This window comes from Heterodontus francisci, chromosome 17, assembly GCF_036365525.1.
Source record: "Heterodontus francisci isolate sHetFra1 chromosome 17, sHetFra1.hap1, whole genome shotgun sequence".
NCBI classification, from domain to species: domain Eukaryota; kingdom Metazoa; phylum Chordata; class Chondrichthyes; order Heterodontiformes; family Heterodontidae; genus Heterodontus; species Heterodontus francisci.
Window position 1 is genome coordinate 59,638,639 of NC_090387.1, and position 24,334 is coordinate 59,662,972.

The following is a 24,334-nucleotide window of genomic DNA, read 5'->3' on the forward strand; positions in this document are numbered from 1 at the left end:
GAATCGCCACCTCCCCATCCAGAGACAGTGTCGAGTTCTATCAGCCAGCCTGGCTTACTACCTGACCGTCCCAGAAAGGCATTCCAATCCAAATAAATCATACTGTTTTGCTTGTGAGAAAAGGCTCTTCTCGCTACGATGGTGCAATAATATTTTCCTCCGGTACCGGGGATGGATATCCGATTATAACCCAGAAATGGTTGACAAAAGTTCACAGACATTTCTAATTGTCTCAGCCTTGTGGGATTCACGGAACACAACATCTCCAGTCCAATCCAGGGCCATGCGAAGAATGGAAATATTGTCTGACGTTTCATTGAAATGATAGTTCTAACTTTTCATTGGTGAAATTTTATACCATGAATGAACTGGGCTAAGCGCTGGTTAGTGCAGGACTCACTGGTTATGACAAAATTAATAAAGCGCCTCTGGATACTGTGCCATTTCCCCCCCCCACTTGGTAAATAAAGTGCTTTTATTCTTCCTGTTTATAGGTGCATTCCTTATCCCTTACTTGGTCTTTCTGTTAATCGCTGGAATGCCTTTGTTTTACATGGAGATAGCATTAGGACAATACAACCGAGAGGGTGCAGCTACCGTCTGGAAAATCTGCCCCATCTTCAAAGGTTGGGATGTTATTCTTGTTATATCATTGGATGAAGGCATAATAATTTAATTGCCTACTTATTTTCATGTGGAATTTAGTACACTGGGGTAACAATGAACTTGTTGATACTTGATAACGCTGCAGTTTTTCACACTCTCAATGTGTGAATTACAGTCAAACATGAGACATACATATGAATCTAGCACTGAAAACATAGGAAATGTCTTATTATTTGTCGGTGCCTGGCCAGTATGTTTCTGTTAATCACAGATCTTGTTTTTGTATTTTCACACTCATTCCTTGGAGAATGATGTGAGGTAGTGGAAGGATTTGCCAGGCTAGTTAACAGTCTTGCAGGTTGCCTTCTGTGCAATTGATAGGGTGGAAGGGTTTTATGGGCTCCCACAACCTATCTGATGGACACCACCCACATTCCAGTATCCCACTGGATGTCAATCCAGAATTCAGAACTGGTCTCGCCTCACCGGGCAGTCTGGAGCAGGGTTCAACACACTATGCCTTGTAATGTAGAGGTGGGCATGCTATCATTCAGCCAAATGCCTGCCCCACAGATCTTGCCAGGAGTGATTAGTTTTATATCGAAAAAGATGTGTTTAAGCATTTGTATTTGTATTTCTAGTGTAATTAAATTGTGTTCAAAGCAGACAGTGAGATTTGAATGGCTATTAATTTGGGGGACATTACTTCAGTTAATTAGAATTGCATCAATTGTTTATCAACATAAATGCCCATCAGAGCATTTGTACAAACCCATATTTTCAGGTAGTCAGTTGTACTACATTAAATAGTTTTATTGGAAATAGAAGTTATGCAGCAAAATTCTATTTTACTGTGAACTTAAGTATACTTTAGCTGGTTGTAAAAGTTTTTTTCTTAATTGCCCTCATTTCCCTTAGCTGTACTATTAAAACAGAAATGTATCTAGTCTCTAGAAACACCTTAGGACAGGAAGGTGTGACTGCAAGTCAGGCAGGTAAGGAGGTCAAGAAGGTGGGAGTGGTGGAACCTCAGCCCTTGCAATTGAGCAACAAGTTTGAGGTTCTTGCAGCTTGTATGGTCAAGAGCAAGGGCTGTAGTGTGGATGAGCAGACTGACCATGGCACCATGGTACAAGAAGCCGTTCAAGTGGGGGGAGCAAAAAAGAAAAGTAGTGGTAGTAGGGGACAGAATAATGAAGGGGATAGATACTGTTCTCTGCAGCAAAGACCGAGAGTCCAGAAGGCTGTATTGCCTGCCCGGTGCCAGGATTCGGGACATTGGCTCAGGGCTGGAGAGGAACTTACAGTGGAAGGGGGAGGATCCAGTCGTTGTAGTCCATGTAGGTACCAATGACATCGGCAGGACAAGGGAAGAGGTTCTACATAGTTAGTATGAGGAGCTAGGCACAAAATTAAGAAGCAGAACCTCAAAGGTAATAATCTCTAGATTATCGGAGTAGGACAAATAAGATAAGAGAAATGAATATGTGGCTCAAAGACTGATGTGGTAGACGTGGGTTCTGGTTTGTGGGGCACTGGCACCAGTACTGGGAAAGTGGGGGCTGTACCGTTGAGGTGGTCTACACCTGAACTGTGCTGGGACCAGTGTTCTAGCGAGCCGCATAACTAGGGAAGTAGAGAGGGTTTTAAACTAAATAGTGGGGGCAAGGGATTAAATTTGGGAAGATGTGGTAAATCAAAGAGCAGAGACAAGGCAAAAAAGATAAACAGACCATGACAGGAAGGGACAGTGAGTACAAACTAAGAGTAAATCAGCAGACAAGGCTAGAGGTTACAAAAATAATAAAAGGGCAAAACTAAAGGCTCTGTATCTGAAAGCACGTAGCATTTGAAACAAAACAGATGAACTGAAAGTGCAAATAGAAATAAACAAGTACAACCTTATAGCCATTACAGAGACATGACCTCAGGATGACATAGATTGGGACCTGAATATTGAAGGGTACATGACATTTAGGAAGGACAGGAAGCTAGGAAAATGTGGAGGGGTAACTATGTTAATTAATGATGGTATTAGCACAATAGAGAGGGATGACCTAAGTTCAGGAAACCAGGATGTAGAAGTGGTTTGGGTCAAGATGAGAAATGATAAAGACAAGAAGTCACTTTAGGAGTGGTGTACAGGTCCCCTAACAGTAACCATATGGTAGGACAGGGTATAAAGAAAGAAACAGTGAGAGCTTGTCAGAAAATGTATTTATTTATTTTTATTTAGAGATACAGCACTGAAACAGGCCCTTCGGCCCACAGAGTCTGTGCCAACCAAGAACCACCCATTTATACTAACCCTACAGTAATCCCATATTCCCTACCTACACTAGGGGCAATTTACAATGGCCAATTTACCTATCACCTGCAAGTCTTTGGTGGTGGGAGGAAGCCAGAGCACCCGGCGAAAACCCACGTGGTTACAGGGGGAACTTACAAACTCCGCACAGGCAATACCCAGAATTGAACCCAGGTCCCTGGAGCTGTGAGACTGTGGTGCTAACCACTGCGCCACAGTATGGCAATAATCTTGGGGGATTTTAATCTACATAAGAACTAGGAGCAGGAGTAGGCAATTCAGCCCCTTGAGGGTTATGATCATGGCTGATCTCATCTTGGCCTCAACTCCACTTTCCTGCTCATTCTCCATAACCCTTCAACCCTTTACTAATTAAAAATCTGTCTATCTCCTACTTAAATTTACTCAATGTCCCGGCATCCACCGTACTCTGGGGTAGTGAATTCCACAGACTCACGACCCTTTGAGAGAAGTAATTTCTCCTAATCTCTTGTTTTAAATCTGCTATCCCTTATCCTAAAACTATGACCTCTCGTTCTAGATTGCCCCACCAGAGGAAACATATTCTCTACGTCTACTTTATCAATCCCCTTAATCATCTTATATACCTCAATTAGATCTCCTCTCATTCTTCTAAGCTCCACAGAGTAAAGGCCTAAACTGCTCAATCTCTCTTCATAAGACAAACCCCTCATGTTTGGAATCAGTCTAGTGAACCTCCTCTGAACTGCCTCCAATGCAACTACATCCCTCCTCACGTAAGGGCAGCAAAACTGTACGCAATACTCCAGGTGTGGTCTCACTAATGCCTTGTACAGGTGCAGCAACTCTTCCCTACTTTTGTACTCTATTCCTTTAGCAATAAATGCCAGAATTCCATTTGCTTCCTTATTACCTGCTGCACCTGCATGCTAGTTTTCTGTGATTCATGCACGAGGACACCCAGATCCCTCTGCACTGAAGAACTCTGAAGTTTTTCTCCATTTAGATAATTTGCCTTTCTATTCTTCCGACCAAAATGGATAATCCCACACTTATCCACGTTAAACACCATCTGCCAAATTTTGGCCCATTCACCTAACCTATCACTAGCATTTGTAAATTTCTTATTTCTTTATTGCAACTTACTATCCCACCTATTTTAGTGTCATCTGCAAATTTGGTTATAATACCTTCTATTCCTGCATCCAAGTCATTTATATTGATTGTAAATAGTTGGGGCCCAAGGACCGAACCATGTGGCACCCCACTAGTTACATCTTGCCAACCAGAAAAAGACCCATTTATCCCGACTCTCTGTTTTTTGTTGGTTAGCCAATCCTCTATCCAAGCTAATAAATTGCCCCTAATCCCATGTGATCTTACCTTGTGTATTAACCTTTTGTGCAGCACCTTATCCAATGCCTTCTGGAAGCCCAGATATACTACATCTACAGGATCCCCATTATCCACTTTACTTGTTACATCTTCGAAGAACTCTAGCAAATTAGTCAAACACGATTTACCCTTCATAAAACCATGCTGACTCTGATGGATTGCGTTTTGAATTTCTGAATGTTCTGTTATTACTTCCTTAATAATGGATTCTAACAATTTCCCAATGACAGATGTGAAACTAACTGGTCTATAGTTTCCTACTTTCTGCCTCCTTCCTTTTTTGAATAAGGGTGTTATATTAGCATTTTTCCAATCCACTGGAATCTTTCCTGCATCCAGGGAATTTTGGAATATTGTAACTAATGGATCCACTGTCTCTGCTACCACTTCCTTTAAGACTCTAGGATGTAGACCATCTGGCCCTGGGGACTTGTCTGCCTTCAATCCCAATAGTTTGCTCAGTACTTTTTCCCTAGTGATGATGATTGTTCTAAGTTCCTCCCTTCCTATAACCTCTGTATTACTTGTTACTATTGGGATGGTACTAGTGTCCTCCACCGTGAAAACTGAGGCAAAATATTGATTCAGTGTCTCCGCCATTTCTGTGTTCCCCACCATTAACTCCCCAGTCTCATCCTCCAAGGGATCAACATTCACTTTAGCTACTCTCTTCCCTTTTATATACATATAGAAGCTTTTGCTATCTGTTTTTATATTTTGCGCTAGTTTTCTTTCATAGTTTACCTTTGCTCTTTTTATTAATTTTTAGTAACCCTTTGTTGATCTTTAAAAGTTTCCCAATCTTCCAGCCTGCCACTGGCCTTTGCAATATGGTATGCCTTAGTTTTTGTCTTTATGTTACCCTTAACTTCCTTGCTTAGCCATGGATGTTTTTTCCCCCTCTTACAATCTTTCTTCTTCTCTGGAATATATTTTAGTTGGGAGGATTTGAATATCTTCTTAAACATCTGCCACTGCTCATCAACTTCCTGCCCAGTCCACTAGGGTTAAATTTGTCCTCATGCCTATATAATTATCTTTATTTAACTCCCGAATGCTAGTGTGGGACTCCAGTTTATCTCCCTCAAACTGAATTTGAAATTCTAGCATGCTATGATCACTCTTCCCTAGAGGATCCTTAACTGTGAGATCATTAATTAATCTCACTTCATTACACAATACCAGATCTAGAATAGCCTGCTCCCTGGTTGGTTCCCCAACATATTGCTCCAAAAAACAATCTCTAATACATTCATTGAACTCTCCCTCGAGGCTCCCCTTGCCAATATGATTAATCCAGTCCATATGCATATTAAAATCACCCATGATTATTGCCAGACCTTTCTGACAAGTCCCCAGTATTTCCTGGTTTATACTGTGCCCCACTGTGGAACTACTGTTAGGGGACCTATAGATTACTCCCAGCAGGGTCTTCTTTCCCTTGCTATTTTTTGGGGGGAAATTGTCCATTTTGGCAGGAAGAATTTTTAAAAAGCACATTATCTAAATGGTGAGAGATTGCAGAGCTCTGAGATGCAGAGGGATCTGGGTGTCCTAGAGAATGAATCACAAAAGGTTAGTATGCAGGTTCAGCAAGTAATTAGGAAAGCTAATAGAATGTTATCGTTTATTGCGTGGGGAATTTAATACAAAAGTAGGGAAGTTATGCTTCAGTTATACATGGCATTGGTGAGACCACATCTGGAGTACTGTGTATCGGTCTCCTTATTTAAGGAAGGATGTAAATGCGTTGGAAGTAGTTCAGAGAAGATTTACTAGACTGATACCTGGAATAGGCGGGTTGTTTTATGAGGAAAGGTTCAACAGGCTAGACTTGTATCCGCAGGAGTTTAGAAGAGTAAGAGGCAACTTGATTGAAACATATAAGATTCTGAAGGGTCTTGATAGGGTGGATGTGGAAAGGATGTTTCCTCTTGTGGGATAATCTTGAACTCGGGGTCGCTGTTTAAAAATAAGGGGTCACCCATTTAAGACAAAGATGAAAAGAAATGTTTTCTCTGAGTGTTGTGAGTCTTTGGAATTCTCTTCCTCAAAAGGCGGTGGAAGCAGAGTCTTTGAATATTTTTAAGGCAGAGGTAGATAGATTCTTGATAAGCAAGGGGGTGAAAGATTATCGGGGGTAGGCGGGAATGTGGAGTTGAGGTTACAATCAGATTAGCCATGATCTTGATAAATGACGGAGCAGGCTTGAGGGGCTGAGTGGCCTACTCATGCTCCTAATTCGTATGTTTATACGTAAGTATTCAGCGATGAACTGATGGCAAATTCATAGCTTCCGTGAAAGTGTGCTCTTGCTCCTGCTTACATTGTACCTCCTGATTGTTTGGTGGGTAAATGCACTGTAGGGTGCAGCACTGAGCAACAGCCTTGGAATTTCTTTCGGATTGGTGGCATAGCAGCCTTCATAGCCTGCCCATCCCTTAGTGACCTTGACCCCAGTGGATATTTTGGCATTAGGCTTATTTTAATTTTGTGGAAGTCTTTTTTCCCCGTTCCTCTCCTGAAGGGAAACCACTATAGTACATGGGACATAGGAACAGGAATAGGCCATTCAGCCCTGCAAGCCTGTTCTCCCATTCAGTGGGATCATGCCTCAGCTGTACTTAACTCCATCTACCTTCCTTGGATCTATCTCCCGTAATACCCTTTTCTAACAAAGATGTATCAAACACAGATGTAAAGTTCTTAATTTAGCTAGCACCTATTGTTTTTTGTGGGAGAGAGCCCCACAGTTCTACTAACGTTTGTGTGAAGAAATCTTTCTTAACTTTTCTTCTGAATATCCTGGCTCTGATTTTTGTTCGACTCCTCCACCACTGGAAAAGTTTCCCTCTATCTACCCTATCAATTCCTTCCAAATCCTAAAAATCTCAATCAAATCACCCTTTAACAATTTATATTGCAGGGTGTACAAGCTTGGTTTATATTATCTCTCCTCATAAACTAATCCTTGGAGCCTTGAATCTGCACTGCACTCCTTCCAAGGTGCGGTGCCCAGAACTGTACCCAGTACCCCAGATGTGGTCTAACCAAGGCTTTGTATAGTTGTAGCAAAACTTCTTCCCTTTTTCCTAGCCCTCCAGTTATAAAGGCTAACATTCCATTAGTCTTTGGTTTTTTTTGTACTTGACTACATCATTTTAGTGACCAGTGTACATGGACCCCATAAACCTCTTTGGACCTCCACTGTCCCTAACTTTTCACCATTTACCTGCTACACCATAGCATAACAGGAAGGTGCTGGCTAAATTGGGGGGAATGGGGTGTTGGAGGGGAGGGGGGGTGGTGTTGAATTGTAATTATAAACTTTATTTTTAAATTTTCCACTTTCCCAATGCAGTCAATTACACTAGACAATGTCACCATTTCACTTTCAAACGTTCCTCTGCAATGCCGGATGGCAGGAACCCCATGACGTACCTGACATCCAATGCGCTAAGGCATTCCATCATTTACGTGTTATTTGAATAAACTGCCCAAATATGAATGGAAGTATCCAGCATGCCCATTGCCTCCAGAAAAATTAGTTCCATAAGTGGAGGCAGAGCCCAGGTCCCAGTCATGTTTCTTGCTCCCACCTGCCCAGTAACCACCTGAAAATAGTGGCAATACTGTGTAGAAAAGTTCAGCCCATGAAATCTCAGGTAAGAACTATAGTGTCTGCTGAGTTAGCAAATTGCTGGCATTGGCTTCAGTAGGGGCATTGCATGTGGCCTCATTGTTTTTTGGCATGGAGCAAAGAAATCAGCCAGGATTCTTGGTATCTAGTTATCCCATGCTGAAAAGTGTGTGAATGACTGGTGGTGGTAGGATCAGCATCAATTGCTATGCACTCCACAGATAAACAGCTTGCCAACACTCAATTTGTAGGGTCAGACATGAAAAATAGTCAGAGCGTTATATATGCCCTGGAACTGTATCTCAGTAAGAGTCAGTGGGTACATTCAAGAGACAAAAGGGAGAAAATTGGGTTTAAAAAAATTGTATTTCACCAGTATATTGTAAAACTTACATTCCTCTGATTGCTATTTTCAATGTTTAAAGTTAGAAAGACACTGAAAATCAGTTCTTTGACACAACTTATGAAAAAGTTCAATTGCAAAAGAGTCTTTGATATTTATTTTTAAATGAATATTGTTGGTTAGATACTAATAGGCATTCATAGAAAAGATTCTTTTGTTTCTTTTGTGTTTCTTTTTTTAGGAAGAGCAGATGAATTTGGGCAAAAATAAGTTGGAGTGAAATCTATTTTAGTGCAACTGCAATTATCAAATATGGCTTTTAACAAAAATCTTTGCAATGAAAAATAGTAAATATCCTTTATACGATTCTAGTTCTGTCAGCATAATTAAACTGCCTGGTCATAATATAAGAACATAAAAAATAGGAACCAGAGTAGGCCATTTGGCCCTTCAAGCCTGCTCCACCATTCAATAAGATCTTCTCCCTCAAATCCACCTTTCCACACTATCCCCATATTCCTTGATTCCCTTAGTATCCAAAAATCTATCAATCGCTGCTCAACGACTGAACATCCACTGCTCTGTACGGTAGAAAATTCCAAATATTCACAACCCATTGAGTGAGAAAATATCTATTCATCCCAGTCCTAAATGGCTGACCCCTTATTGTGAGACTGTTACTGCTAGTTCTAGATACCCCAGCCAGAGGAAACATCCTCCCAGCATTAACCCTGTCAAGCCCCTTAAGAATATTGCATGTTTCAATGAGATCACCTCTTGTTCTTCTAAAGTCTAGGCCTGGTCTACCCAATCTCTCCTCATAGGACAAACCTCGCATCCCATGAATCAGCCTAATGAACTTTCATTGCACTCTCTCTAAGGCAAGTATATCCTTTCATAGGTGAGGAGACCAAAACTGTACACAATGCTCCAGGTGTGGTCTCACCATATTCATATTCTTGCCATTCTTCCCTTACTGCAGTTCTTTGGGCCTTCATGGTTGCAAATCAAGCTGGTAACTCTTTAAATCTTTGAAAACAAATGTAATGTATGATATTTTGCTCACAAATGGATTTGTGCAAGGGCTGAAGGCATTAAGTAGTTATGAGAAGATTTGAGTCTCTTACAAGGAATTTAATGGGACACATATATTGCTGAGGGTCCTCCAATCATTTGCATCAGTTTCAGTCAATGAGTTACACCTTTAAACTGTATAAAGTTAGAGTTTTTGAAAATCTATTGAACTCATATCTCTATGTGTGGCACTTTGAAAAGGGCACAGTGTTGGCACAGGAAGTTTTGATTTATTTAAGCAAATTTGAGGAAAGGACTGCATGCTAATTCTTGTGTGATAGAAAAATTCATGCCAATTACAGTAGCGTTCTCCTCACAGCCTGGGAGTTAGAGCACATTGTTTGCACAGATTAGAGGAAACTTTACTTTCCATCGACACCTGACATTCCTGAAAATTTTGGTTGCAACCAATGAAAGTATAGCTTGAATATCCCAATGAATAAGCAAGTGTATCCAATGACTATAATATAAACAGGAAATGCTGGACATATTCAGGTCAGTCAGCATCTGTGGAGAGAAAAACAAAGTTGAAGTTTCAGGTTGATTGACTAGTTGATCTGTGTAGATCAGATAGATCCTAGATTTGATCCTCATTCTGTGCTAAGTTAGTTGAGTGCTGCAGAACCATGCCCTAAAACCTGCAGGAGAGGAGGGAGAGATAAAAATAAAGTCTTTTTAGAAAAAGGAAATTTGGAGAGACATATGAGCAATGGCATTTGCAGTTTGCATGGCACTGTTTAAAGTTCAGAGGATTGAGGGAATGATGCCAAAGAAGCACTCGTGCAATTCTTAGTATTTACATTTCATTGTTATTATGAGCTGTATGACAGTGCCACTTTCCCAACATCTGCACAAAAGCACTGTAGATTGAAAAACAGCCCTTTGGCATTAAAGGTCCTGTGTAAGTTGTGTATATTGTGTCATTTAGCCTATCATTCATGCAGTGATTACATTACAAAGAAAAGGTTGCTGCAATGCCCTTTAACAGTATGGGCCCCTGTTCTTTGTTTACTCACAAAGACAAACTTGTCATTTTGATGTTGGCATGAAGAGGAAATAATATTAAATTAATATGCAAATGAGGTGCTAGAGCACTGATGGCGGCCAATTGCAGTCAATTTTGACTTCTGGTGCATAAGGACTCATTGAGTCCCAAGGTTAGTTCTATTACTCCAGTAAGTATCGCTTATAGATTCATCGAATGCAATTGGTATATTTCAAACAGAAACTGGAAATATTCTTTTTTGAAAGTGCATTTCTTTATTTTATAAAACAAACAAAATATTCTCCAACACAGGGCCTATATTAGGCAGAAAGCCTAGCTGGATTTTTCCACAGAGAAAGATGTTTTTCTTAGTTGTAATTGGCACACTCCATGGGAAGATTGGTGGGCAAAATGTCTTTAGGACAACTTTAAAATGACCTAAAGCACAATAGGTTCAAAATGAACTTCCAGCATCGAGTGGTAGAAAGTAAGTTTTACAACAACTGTCTATTTACATTATTACAGTTAAAAATATGAACTATTAAGCAAAATTTTCTCTGACAAATAGGAATTGATTTTAAGAAGGCCTTAAATGTATTTGTGGGCCCTTTGATGTTGTATTTGCTGGAGAAAGGGGAAGGGAAACCTAGTTTATAAACTGTAAAAGAAATGAAATGACTAATTTTTCTTTTAGGTGTGGGCTACGCTGTGATACTAATAGCCCTATATGTTGGCTTCTACTATAACGTGATCATAGCCTGGTCCCTGTACTATCTCTTCTCTTCATTTACATCTGACCTTCCATGGGTACACTGCAATAACCATTGGAACAGTCACAACTGTACTGACCCGAAGGTACTCAATGTCTCAGTCCTGGGAAATGGAACCAAATACTCAAAATATAAAATCACACCAGCTGCGGAGTACTATGAGTAAGTTGACATCTTTGCCTTTATTTGCTGTTGAATAACTTGAATGTCAAGATCAGACAGTTGAAAATGTTAATACGTTGATAAAGCCACTGTACATTTTTAGCCAGTATTTCTACCAGCAGCACACAATTTAAAGTTCACTGAATCTTTGGGAATGCTGATTAGACTTCCCACTCTTCTGAAATAATAAAAATCTGTGGTAGCTTATTTTACTGGTGGTATAAAGAAGCTCTCTTTTTAACATTGGATTATAGTTACTCATATTTTCAAATGTTCATTCTGCTGATTAGCAAAAAATGCAAAACGTCACTTGCACCACATTTAATCTCCTGCTTTTGTTCGCCCTGCAGAAGTACCTTATAATTATTGATTGTTTTAAAATGGCAAAAAGGCTAAGTCAGGAAGCATTAGTGGCAGCATTTGTTGTGATAACCCCGTGAATGTCCTGCAGAATGAGATCACGCTGATGGGAACAAGTTAATTTCCCATTTATTTGAAATACAGGCACAAATACATATTTAGTAATTGAGAAATGCAGTGCTTTACCTTATTTCTTTCAGTTTTAAAATATTTTTACATTTTTAGACATAATTTTGGTAAAGTTGAACCCATGTTATCATAAAATATAATTTTGTGAACAGTGAATCGTAGGTGTAATATTGCAATGCATATATTGGCCTGATTTTGCTGTGACAAGTGAACAAACAGTGCCTGCCATTTGTTAGACTGGTACTTGCCTGTAGACTTTCTGGGGCTTTGCACAGCAAGTTGCTGTCAGTGGGACATCCAAGCACCATGGTACCCTATACACGGCATCTTGGACTGGTGAGAACAGGGCAACTAACTGTGTATCACCTTAACCATTGAGATTGAAGAATCATTAATGAGCAGCACTGAGTCTTAACCAGGACCTGTAAGTTAGAATCGTGAATTCAATGTCAACTCAGGTACAGAAAGTGAAATAGAGAGGGAAAAAAACGATTGTTTTAAGAGATAGAAAGAAAAAGTTTTTAAAAATTTAGATCTCCAATAACAATTAAAAGCTGAAGAAAGGAGACTTCACACATGCAAGCTGTGAAGGAACAAGTGGTTGGTTGGCAGTAATTAAAACTCACCATACCATTTAAAAGGACACTTAGATTAGGAAGGGCAAGGCCTAACTATCTGTGGCAAATTTAGTTTGTATCTACGCTGTAAGTGCAGGAACTTCATGCCATTCAATACATTTGAATGATGAGGCAGACAGTGACAGTAATTAATGACATTAACTACAGAGAACAAATGTTTGATCTAGTTTCATTCAATAATTAAAACATGACAATTAAACATTCAGAGATTAGTTAATGTGCTTCATTCTTAACTTTTGCTCCTTGCATAATTCCTAGTAGTTTCCTAATGCAAATGGTCATAACACAAAAGCGACATTGCTGCTGCAGGCTAAGAACTCTTAAAAATGACCAGACACCAAATATACAGTCCAAAAATAGCCACATTGACCACTAGAATGGTTGACATAGTATTGCATCCTCGGGGAGGAAATATATCAGCTTTGAAGCAGCCACAGCGTGTGCTCAAACCTGGAGGCCCAAAGCCTAAAATTGGACCATATCTAAATAATGTGGGTGAGCTGCCTGAGTCTATCACACCTGTGCAGGCAGCTTGCCCTTCTGGTTCAAGTCCTGGGCCATCTGCCTCACTGCTGGTGGCTCTATGGTACGTATGGTCGTGAATGAGTGAGAGAGGGAGGCTGATTGAGGGTCAGCAGCAGCCCTCATGCAGGCGGTGAAGTTGGGAGGAGCACTCATGCTTTTCATGGCTCTAGAGGAACATTTAAAAAAAAATATAATATTTAAAACACTTCTTTTGTTTGCAGTTGCTGCTTCTGCCGCATTGGCCATTGAAGAATCTCGAGCTGGGCAGACCCAACTCCTGCCCCTCTCATCTTTTTTGGGGAGCGAGTCTAAAACAGACTTTAGGCTCCTCATTTGCATATGTAAGGGACCTAACACCTGTTCCAAGTGCCTTCTAGTGATGTCAGAAAAATCTCTTGACACAATTTTGAGTGTGACCTTTTTCAGCCATCCTTTGGGCGCAGGATACTGATCCCTGAAATTTGACCTTGTTTTCAGTTTCACACCGTGGAATGAGGTCCAGATTACATCCCCACATATCTTCTGTAACACAGACTGTTGTGACACACCTTTTACTTTCATTTGCTGTTCATAGTTCCCAACACAATCAATGACCTGACCTGACCACACCACCAGTTGCATCACGCACACTGTTTAATTTATAAACCTGGAAATGTGGCATTGCCAGATGATAGTGTCTTCTTAATGGAGTTCCTTTTCTCAAAAGAATAACTAGGGACACCAGGGCCGGAATTTTATGCCCCCCCAAAAAGCGGGATGGTGGCTGGGGGGCGGGAGGGGGGCGTAAAATGGAGCAGGCGGCTCCGGGGGCCCTTCGTGACCCGCTCCCACCTCCGCTGCCATTTTACACAGGGCGGCGGTGACGAAAAACGCCCTTCCCGCCCCAAGCCAATCAAGGCCCTTAAGTGGCCAGTTAATGGCCACTTAAGGGCTTTCGCCCGCCGACACTGGGATTTTACCCTTGGCTGGCAGGTGGCCCAGGCCCGTGAAATGCCCCCTATTAAAAGTAGGTGGCTTTCCGACAGCCTGTGGGGGGTGGGCCTCCTGATCAGGCACCCTGTGCCCGCCGGAGGGCTGCCCCCAATGCCCAACAAGCCCCCCCCCATCCCCCCAATCAACCACACGCCTCACCGGCACCCAACCGATTGCCCCCAGCGAGACCCCAAAAACTTACCATTCGTGGGGCTGTCCGAAATCTTCCATCTTCAGCTGGGTTGCAGTCCAGCAGTGGCCACCGCTACCAATTGCGCTGCTAGGACAGAGAGCTGCCGGACCGCTGATTGGCCGGCAACTCCTTTAGGTGGGACTTCCTGCCTCAATGAGGTGGAAATCCTGCCTCAGACAAATTAAGGGCCTGGGGACTGCGCAATGCGGTCCAGATCCCCAGGCCATGCGGAGTTGGGCTCGCCACCGACTTTTCAGTCGGGTGGATGGCTCCCGTCTGGCCAGTGTAAAATTCCGGCCCAGATGTATGATTTGTAACTGTGCCAATGATAGTACATCCAAACAGATTGGGAAATAGCATGAATTATCTGTTTAGTTAGGAGAGTTATTTTTTCAGAGTATTAAATGTAATGGTCATACTTGAAAATGATTGCCAGTAAAAAGGTGAAACCAGCAATAAATGTGATTTAAAATATGTAGCTTTATCAGCTCTTAAGTGTGTAAAGCTCTTGGTGATTTTAATTAGCACCTACAGCATAACACAGAAGCATGCCAAGCTGAGAAATGCAATTGCTAAAATTGTTTAACTCTATTTGGAAGAAAATCACAAGGTGGCTTTTATTGTGGCATGTTTTCCAGCGAAGATTTATGTTTTAACATGATAGCTATAAGGGTTGTTTTTGTGTAAATTTGATTTTTTTTTAGGTGCATATATTAAGTTTCTATTGTCTTCAAATGGTCTCAAAAAACCTTTCCCTTCAAATGTAGCACTGTATGTTCAATGTACAAAGCCAGATGTATCCGGAATATGCAACTTATCTATTCCGGCATACTGAATTCTTTTCTGCCCTGTATCCACATTTGTGATTTTTTTTGTTATATTTCTGTTCCACTTGTTTGAGAAACTATTATTGAAGGTTGTTGGAAATACATGTTAACAAACCAAGGATACCTTGTAGTGCTTGAGAATTAAATGACTTCCAGAGAAACTCCAGACCTGAGACTATAATCGATCCTTCTCCACTAAGTCTGTTGCTCTCTATCAATTAGCTCTAATAATCTTTTTCGCAACCTATAAAATTGGGTTTGCAGCTCAATTTCAAATTCAGCGGCTTTTCTTTTCGTCCGCATTTACCATACATAGTCATCTCTGCAAATTTGGTGTTGTTCATACCTGAAGCATATCATCATACTACATAATCTTGTGCATACCAGCAAATGCAAGCAACAATTATAATCTTCCCCTTTATAATTTTCTAAGTCTGTGTGAACACCGAACAGGCAAGGATTTCATAATGGATAAGATTTCTCTGGGTATTGTACTACTATCTGCCTACTGCTTTATGCAAAATGATTTATTTCCAGTGTTGTAACATTTTTCCATAAAAAGCCATCTGGAGAAGGAGAGAGCTCTGACCTGCATATTTCAGCTGCAGTTTTTATATTGGAGAAAACATGTAATATTGGATTGTTTCATTACTAGCCAAACCCAAATCCAAGCACTTTAAGTAAAAACACCATTTGTTGAGTGCTTTCTTTTTACAGTTTCAGCTATGTGCACTCACCCTTTATGTATGGGAATCTTTCTTGAAATCTAAGAACTTGAAGGCCAGATAGTATTTTTAAAAATGTCAGATATTCATCTGTCCCTCCACAAGCTTCTGTAGTTCCTAACTAACTCTGGAATTTTTACTGTGGAAAGTTTTACTTCAAATTTTAAAAATAGCAGGGCGATATATGCACTGATTGCGTTTAGTTAAAGTTTGATATTTTATTGCGATAATTTCATCCTGATACCTGATAATTGGAAGGTTTCCATTTCTCCATGTCGATGGCTATAATAAAAATTCAGAATATTAAAGGGCCAGGTTCCAATCTTCAGATTTTTCCACCATTTCTAACTGACCAGATGTTTTTGAATTAAGGCCAAAGTCTCCAGCTTGTCGCAGTTCAACTTAAGTTCTAAACTAATGTAAAAAGACCCACTGTTTATTTTTAAATGATTTTTAGAAAATTAGTTTATCTACTTCAAAAGTATGAATAAAATAATAATATAATATGGATGACACGGTTTTATTTATTAATTTAATTCTGATGATCAATATGCTTTCACATATATGGTTTTTGTGAAATAAAACATCCAAATAATTCTTACTTTAAGTCACATACCTAATGTCAGAGACCACACTTCAAAATAATTAAATGGTTATAGAGACCTTTGGAACATCCTAAGGATGTAATAAGACACAATATATAAATATAATTTTTTTCTTATACTTTGCAGAAGTTTGAAATATTATATCAACTTGTGTAGAGGAACTTGCTCATAGTAAATTTTTTTTGTAATTGATAAAGCAGTTTAGTTTTTAGATTTACCCATTTTACGTTATGCCTATTATATTCTGATATTAAATCCAGATCTCAAATGTGGACATAATATTCTGAACAAGAAGTCCTAATTTACAGAAACTCATCACAACACAATTTTTATTTTAAAGCTTCGCTTTCCATTGAAAACATCTAGAAATCTGGGAGCAAATGCAAAATGCGTTTAATAAGTGATGTTGGATGAGCATCTTGATAACACCAGAGTCAAATTGTCAGCAGCAGTCAGAGTTTGATTCTGGAGGAATTGTAGCCTTCAGAAAATCCTATTCAGTCTTTAAAAGAAATCTTGGTTTGTATCAATTCCAGTTTACTTGAGTGTAAATTCTGTTATAATCTGTAGACTCACTCATCGGACTGTTCCTTTATATAGATTAGATGGTGAGAAGTAACGTTGCTAGGTTATAAATTAATGAATATAAACCAATAGATAGAAGATTGGCTAGCTAACAGGAAACACAGAGTAGGCATAAATGGGTCATTTTTCTGGTTGGCAAGATGGATCAAATGGTGTGCCGCAGGGATCAGTGGGCGGGATGCAACTTTTCACAATTTATACAAATGACTTGGATGAAGGGACCGAAGGTACAGTTGCTAAATTTGCTGATGACACAAAGCTAGGTAGGAAAGTAAGCTGTGAAGAAGACATAAGGAGGCTACTCAGGGATATGGATAGGTTAATTGAGTGGGCAACGATCTGACAAATGAAATATAATGTGGGAACATGTGAAATCGTCCATTTTGGCAGGAAGAATAAAAAAGAAGCATATTATCTAAATGGTGAGAGATTGCAGAGAATCATAGAAAGTTTAAGGCACATAAAGAGGCCACTTGGCCCATCGTGTCTGTGCTGGCAGAAAAACGATCCACCTACTCTAATCCCACCTTCCAGCATTTGGTCCGTAGCCTTGCAGATTACGGCACTTGAGGTGCATATCCGGACTCCTTTTGAATGAGTTGAGGGTTTCTGCCTCAACTACCCTTTCAGGCAGTGAGTTCCACACCCCCACCACCCTCTGGGTGAAAAGGCTTTTCCTCATCTCCTCTCTAATTTTTCTACCAATCACTTTAAATCTATGCCCCCTCGTCACTGACCTCTCTACTAAGGTGAATAGATACTTCACCTCCACTCTATCCAAACCCCTCACAGTTTAGTACATTTCAATCAGATCTCCCCTCAGCCTTCTCTATTCCTAGGAGAACAACCCCAGCCTACCCAATCTTTCCTCATTGCTGCATTTTTCCAGTTCTGGTAACATCCTCATAAGTCTCCTCAGTGCCCTCTCTCATGCAATTACATTCTTTCTGTAATGAGCTGACCAGAACTGCACACAGTACTCAAGTTGTGGCCTAACCAATGAGTTATACAGTTCCAGCATAACCTCCCTGCTCTTATATTCTATACCTTGGCTAATAAAGGAAAGGATTCCATATGCCTTCTTAACCACCTTATGGACCTGTCCTGCTACCTTCGGGGATCTGTGGACATTCACTCCATCAACCCTCACTTCCTCTACACTTCTCAGTATTTTCCCATTAATCATGTATTCCTTTGCCTTGTTTGACCTCCCTAAATGCATCACTTCACAGTTCTCCAGGTTGAATTCCATTTGCCACTTTTCTGCCCATTTGACCAGACCATCAATATCTTCCTGCAGCCTACAACTATCCTCCTCACTATCTATACAGCCACTGATCCAATTTTGTATCTACCTTGCTGTATTTCCCTGGATCCCATGGGATTTAATTTTTTAACCAGTCTTCCATGTGGGACCTTGTCAAAAGCCTTGCTAAAATCCATGTAGACCACATCAACTGCACTACCCTCATCTATCTTCTTCAAAAAAAATCAATCAAGTTGGTCAAACAAGATCTTCCCTTAACAAATCAATGCTGACAATCCTTGATTAGCCTGTGCCTTTCTCAGTGACAGTTTATCCTGTCTCTCAGAATAGATTCCAATGATTTGCCCATTATTGAGGTTAGACTGACTGGCCTGTAATTATTCAGTCTATCCCTCACTCCCTTTTTAAACAGAGGTACAACGTTAGCAGTTCTCCAATCCTCCGTCACACACCTGTATCCAGCGAGGACTGGAAAATTATGGTCAGACCTTCTGCTATTTCCTCTCTTTTTTTTTAAACTCTGTGTCTAACTCCATTTTTTTTGTATAAGGTGGCCTTTATACCCCAGGCCCCTTTTATATATTTTATGTAGAGGGAGCCTTTATTCCTCAGGCCCCCTTTATATACATATTTATATATTTAAAATAATTTTATTAAAAACACATAAATAAACAAAAAACTCAAATTAAAATGCCATTCTCGGCATTGACAATGCACTCCAGCCCCTGTGGTGCACACCGGTCGCGGAAGGCCTCAAGCGTACCGGCGGACACCGCATGCTCCTTCTCCAGGGATACCCGGGCGTGAACGTAACCGCGGAAGAGGGGCAGGCAATCAGGGAGGACAGAATGCTATTTCCTCTCTTGCTTCTTTTAACAGCCTAGGGTACATTTCATCTGGCCCTGGTGATTTCAAGGATGCTAATCCCATTAATACTTCCTCTTTCCCTATGTTTATCGCATCCAATACTTCACACTCCTCTTCTTTAACTACAATATCTGCATTGTCTTCCTTTTTTGTGAAGGCAGATGCAAAGTATTCATTAAGAACTATACCAACATCATCCTCCCTTACACATAGGTTACCTTTTTGGTCTTTTATGAGCCCTTCTCTCTCCTTAGTTATCCTCTTACTCTTAATGTATTGATAAAACATCTTTGGGTTCACCTTGATTTTGCTTGCCAATATTCTTTCATGCCCTCTCTTTGCTTTCCTAATTTCCTTTTTGATTTCACCCCTCCACTTTCTATTCTCCTCTTGGCTTTCTGTAGTATTAACTTCTCGGTGTCGGACATAAGCTTTCCTTTTCTGACTTATGTTACCCTGTAGGCTCCCTGACATCCATGAGGCTCTAGATTTGTCCGCCTCACTCTTTTTCTTTGTGGGAACCTGTTTACTTTGAATCCCTTGGATCTGCCCTTTGAATGCTCCCCACTGTTCTGACACTGATTTACCTTCAAGTAGCTGTTTCCAGTCCACTTTTGCTAAATCACTCCTCAGTTCAATAAAATTGGTCTTGCCCCAATTGAGAACTCAAACTCCTGTTCTATCTCTGTCCTTTTCCATAATTATGTTAAAACTGACTGAATTATGATCACTACCACCAAAATGCTCTCCCACTGCCACTCCTTCCACCTGCTCATCATCTAAAACTGCGCCCTCTCTTGTTGGTCTTGCTACATATTGGTCAAAAAAGTTCTCCTAATGCACCTCAATAATTCTGCTCCCTCAATTCCTTTCACACTAAAACTATCCCAGTTAATATTGGGGTAGTTAAAATCGCCTACTATTACTGCCCTATTGTTCTTGATCTCTGAGATGCAGAGGGATCTGGGTGTCCTGGTGCATGAATCACAAAAGGTTAGTATGCAGGTTCAGCAAGTAATTAGGAAAGCTAATAGAATGTTATCGTTTATTGCGAGGGGAATTGAATACAAAAGTAGGGAAGTTATGTTTCAGTTATACAGGGCATTGGTGAGACCACATCTGGAGTACTATGCACAGAATTGGTCTCGTAATTTAAGGAAGGATGTAAATGCATTGGAAGCAGTTCAGAAAAGGTTTACTGGACTAATACCTGTAATTAGAGGCCTGCTCAGGTCGGGAAAAAAGAACCCGACCCGAACCTGACCGAACCACAGTGGGCCCGAGCCCGACCAGGCCCGGGTCCCTCTGATTTTGCCCTGAACCCACCCCGATTCGATCCGACCCGAGCATCCGTTTACTTACCATCCTGACACCGCACCTGCAAGAAGCTGCAGCGCATGCATGATAACATCATAGTGACATCACTCGCTCACTCAGCAGACTGAGTTTCGTCCCGGACTCCCAGCTCAGGTAAGTTTCTTAATTTCAATACTTACCAGCAGAGCACTCACCGTGTGTGTCCGGCCCGACCCGACCAGACTCGACCTGGACTCTGCCCGACCCGACCTGAGCCCGAAAGCCATACCCTGAAGATGAGCCCGACCCGACCCAAACCCGACACATGTCGTCAGGTTCGGGTCGGGTAGCAGGCCTCTACCTGGAATGGGCAGGTTGTCTTATGAGGAAAGGTTGGACAGGCTTGGCTTGTATCCGCTGGAGTCTAGAAGAGTAAGAGGTGATTTCATGGAAACTTATAAAATCCTGAAGAGTTTGATCGGATGGATGTGGAAAGGCTGTTTCCCTTATGGAAGAATCTAGCACTCGGGGTCACTATTTAAAAATAAGGTGTCACCCATTTAAGACAGAGATGAAGAGAAATGTTTTCTCCTAGAGGGTCCTGAGTCTGTGGAACTCTTCCTCAAAAGACAGTGGAAGCAGAGTCTTGAAATATTTTTAAGGCAGATAGCTATTTTTAATAGCTTCTTGATGAGCAAGGGGGTGAAAGGTTATCGTGGCTGGGCGGGAATGTGGAGTGGAGGTTACAATCAGATCAACCATAATCTTATTGAATGGCAGAGCAGGTTGAGGGGCAGAGTCGCCTACTCCTGCTCCTAATTCGTATGTTCGTCAGCATCTTACGCGTTTAGATGGTTTGTTCGAGTATTTATATCGTTCAGAATCTGAAAGTGCAAACGTACGGGTGTGTGAGAAACATCATTTGTTGCTGCGCTCTTGGGTTGCTTTTACATCTCTGGTTTAGACTTTAATATCTTACATCACTATTCTATAATCTTCCATCACTTTTCTATTGGATTTTGCTGCTTTCAATGTTCACATCAAAACTTTTACTCCAAATATCGGAATCGACAATCGCTGATACCTGTACTAATAATTCAGTGGCACTTTATTTAAGTATTTCATTTTTGGGATTTCATATGGACTAATATTTTGTATCATAAATTATGCTAAAATATGATTCGTTAAAGGCATATTAGTCGTCCATGGAAAATCTGGAGAAAAATTTTATTAGCCTAAAACAAGTTTCTTGAGCCAAAATATAAGCTAACAATTGTGTTTGAAATTGGCAGTATTTTCATCACAATGGCTATCCTGCATATGACCCTGGATTTGCATTGTGTTCATTCTTGCAATGTCACAGGAGTGATGAAATTTGCTGGGTGTCGCTCACGAAATCAATATAGCAAATAGTTGTTGACAGGAGGGGCAGTAAATGGTTAAATTCCATTTCGTTTTAATTACGCATTTGGTTCAATTTTGAAGTTGGGAAGAAATTGGGTCCAGCGTTCCCTGTCATTCTGCATTGTGTCTGAGCACTGTTAAAGTGGAAAGGCTTCAGAGCGATGTTGCCGATCCCAATAATTGGGACAGCCATCTATGAACGAAAACCTAGTTACAAGTGGAGATAAGCCAGGGGGAGAATTTCTGCCACAACGTGGAAGATCAGTGAAAACCCCAGAGAAGAAGCATAAACTGTTTCTGTGAGGTGCTTTTGCTGATCTTCAGCTGAAGTTAACTACTATCACACAATGTGATTTCAACCCCCTTAAATAAAACACAAATGCCAGTAATTTCCAGGTGGTGGTGTGGAGAACGGCATGGTTGTGTATTTATATAAAATCCCTTTGTCCATTATCTTAACGCATCTCTTTGGATTTCTGTGCATTATTGCAGTTTTGGTGGTGATTCTTCAGTATTCATTTAAAAATATTTTGTAAAAAATATTTTGTACAATCTATTTTGTGAGAAAGTAATTCAAAAATGACAGCCTGAGGGGTGGTGGGGGGGGGGGGGGGGAGAGAAAAAGAGAAACTTCAGCAGGGTTTTTGCGTACAGATTTATTTTTAGTACTTATCCCGTAACTGCTAGCTTCTTCCCCATTCCCCTCCTCCCCCGCAACTCCCACCCCATATTTGGCCAAGGTTGAAAAGAGCCATAAATTGTGGTTGTACTGAATAAATCTCATACATACCATCCTGTCATACCATAAACCAGGAATCCATCGGCACAGAAAGCATTTATAGCTCCTCCAAAAATACTGTTTAGTTTACTGATACAGTACTGAAACATGCCCTTCGGCCCACCGAGTCTGTGCCGACCATCAACTACCCATTTATACTAATCCTACACTAATTCCATATTCCTACCACATCCCCACCTGTCCCTATATTTCCCTACCACCTACCTATACTAGGGGCAATTTATAATGGCCAATTGACCTATCAACCTGCAAGTCTTTGGCATGTGGGAGGAAACCGGAGCACCCGGAGGAAACCCACGCAGACACAGGGAGAACTTGCAAACTCCACACAGGCAGTACCCAGAATTGAACCCGGGTCGCTGGAGCTGTGAGGCTGTGGTGCTAACCACTGTGCCACCTAAACTGTATTTAATACTAAGGAATAGCACAAGTTATCATCATATAAATGAGTATTGGGACTGATAATCGACTTTTGTCTCCAAGAAACCATTGGTTCTTGGACATTGTGCATGCTGTGATGTACTGAACCTTTTAAAAGGAGGTCAGCTCATTTGAATACATTTTCACAGAATTGTCACAGTGCAGAAGGAGGCCCTTTGGCCCATCGTTTCCGAGCCTGCTTTCTGAAAGAGGAATTCACTCTGTTCCATTCCCCTGCCTTCTCTCCGTAACCATGCCCATTCTTCCTTTTCAATGCTTCAATTGAACCTGCCTCCACCACACTCTCAGGCAGTGCATTTCAGGCCTTAACCACTCTCTGCGTGAGAAAGTTTTTCCTCATGTCACTTTTGCTTCTGTTACCAAATACTTCAAATCTGTGCCCTCTCGTTCTCGATCCTTTCAGAGTGGGAACAGTTTCTCCCTATCTACTCTGTCCAGACCCCTCATGATTTTGAATACCTCTGTCAAATCTCCTCTCAGCCTTCTCTTCTTCAAGGAAAACAGTCCTAACGTCTCCAATCTATCTTCATAACTGGAGTTCCTCATCCCTGGAACTATTCTCGTGAATCTTTTTTGTACTCTCTCCAATGCCCTCATGTCTTTCCTACAGTGCGTGTCCAAAATTGTATACAATACTCCAGCTGAGGCCAAGCTAGTGTCATATACAAGTTCAACATAACTTGCTTGCTCTTGTACTCTATGCCCCTATTAATAAAGCCCAGGATACTGTATGCTTTATTAACTGCTCTCTCAACCTGCCTGCAACCTTCAATGATTTATGCACAGATACACCTAGGTCCCTCTGCTCCTACACCCCCTTTAGAATTGTACCCTTTATTCTATATTGACTCTCCATGTTCTTCCTAACAAAATGAATCAATTCATATTTCTCTGAATTGAATTTCATCAGCCACCTGTCTGCCCATTCCACCAACTTGTTTATGTCCTTTTGGAGTTCTACATTATCCTCCTCGCAGTTCACAATGCTTCCAAGTTTTGTATCATCTGCAAACTTTGAAATTGTGCCCTGTACACCAAGATCTAGGCCATTAATATATATCAGGAAAAGCAAGGGTCCCAACACTGATCCCTGGGGAACTCCACTACAAACCTTCCTCCAGCCCGGAAAATATCTATTAACTGCTACTCTTTGTTTCTTGTCACTCAGCCAATTCCATATCCATGTTGTTACTGTTCCTTTTATTCCATGAGCTAGCACTTTGCTCACACGTCTGTTGTGCGGCACTGTATCAAATGCCTTTTTTGAACAAGGGTGTAACATTTGCAATTCTCCAGTCCTCTGGCACCACCCCTGAGTCTAAGGAAGAATGAAAAATTATGGCCAGTGCCTCCGCAATTTCCACCCTCACTTCCCTCAGTATCCTTGGATGCATCTCATCCGGTCCTGGTGCTTTATCTACTTTAAGCACAGACAG

The 24,334-nt window shown here is 40.9% G+C and overlaps 1 protein-coding gene across 1 annotated transcript in view; it reads left to right on the forward strand.

Annotated features, from left to right (window-relative positions):
- Nucleotides 1–24,334, forward strand: part of slc6a2 (solute carrier family 6 member 2) — a 164,089-nt gene that overhangs the window by 983 nt on the left and 138,772 nt on the right. The window contains exons 2-3 of the mRNA XM_068049478.1: nt 495–626; nt 11,028–11,265. Coding sequence (XP_067905579.1) covers nt 495–626; nt 11,028–11,265 — 370 coding nt within the window. The remainder of the gene's footprint in view (nt 1–494; nt 627–11,027; nt 11,266–24,334) is intronic.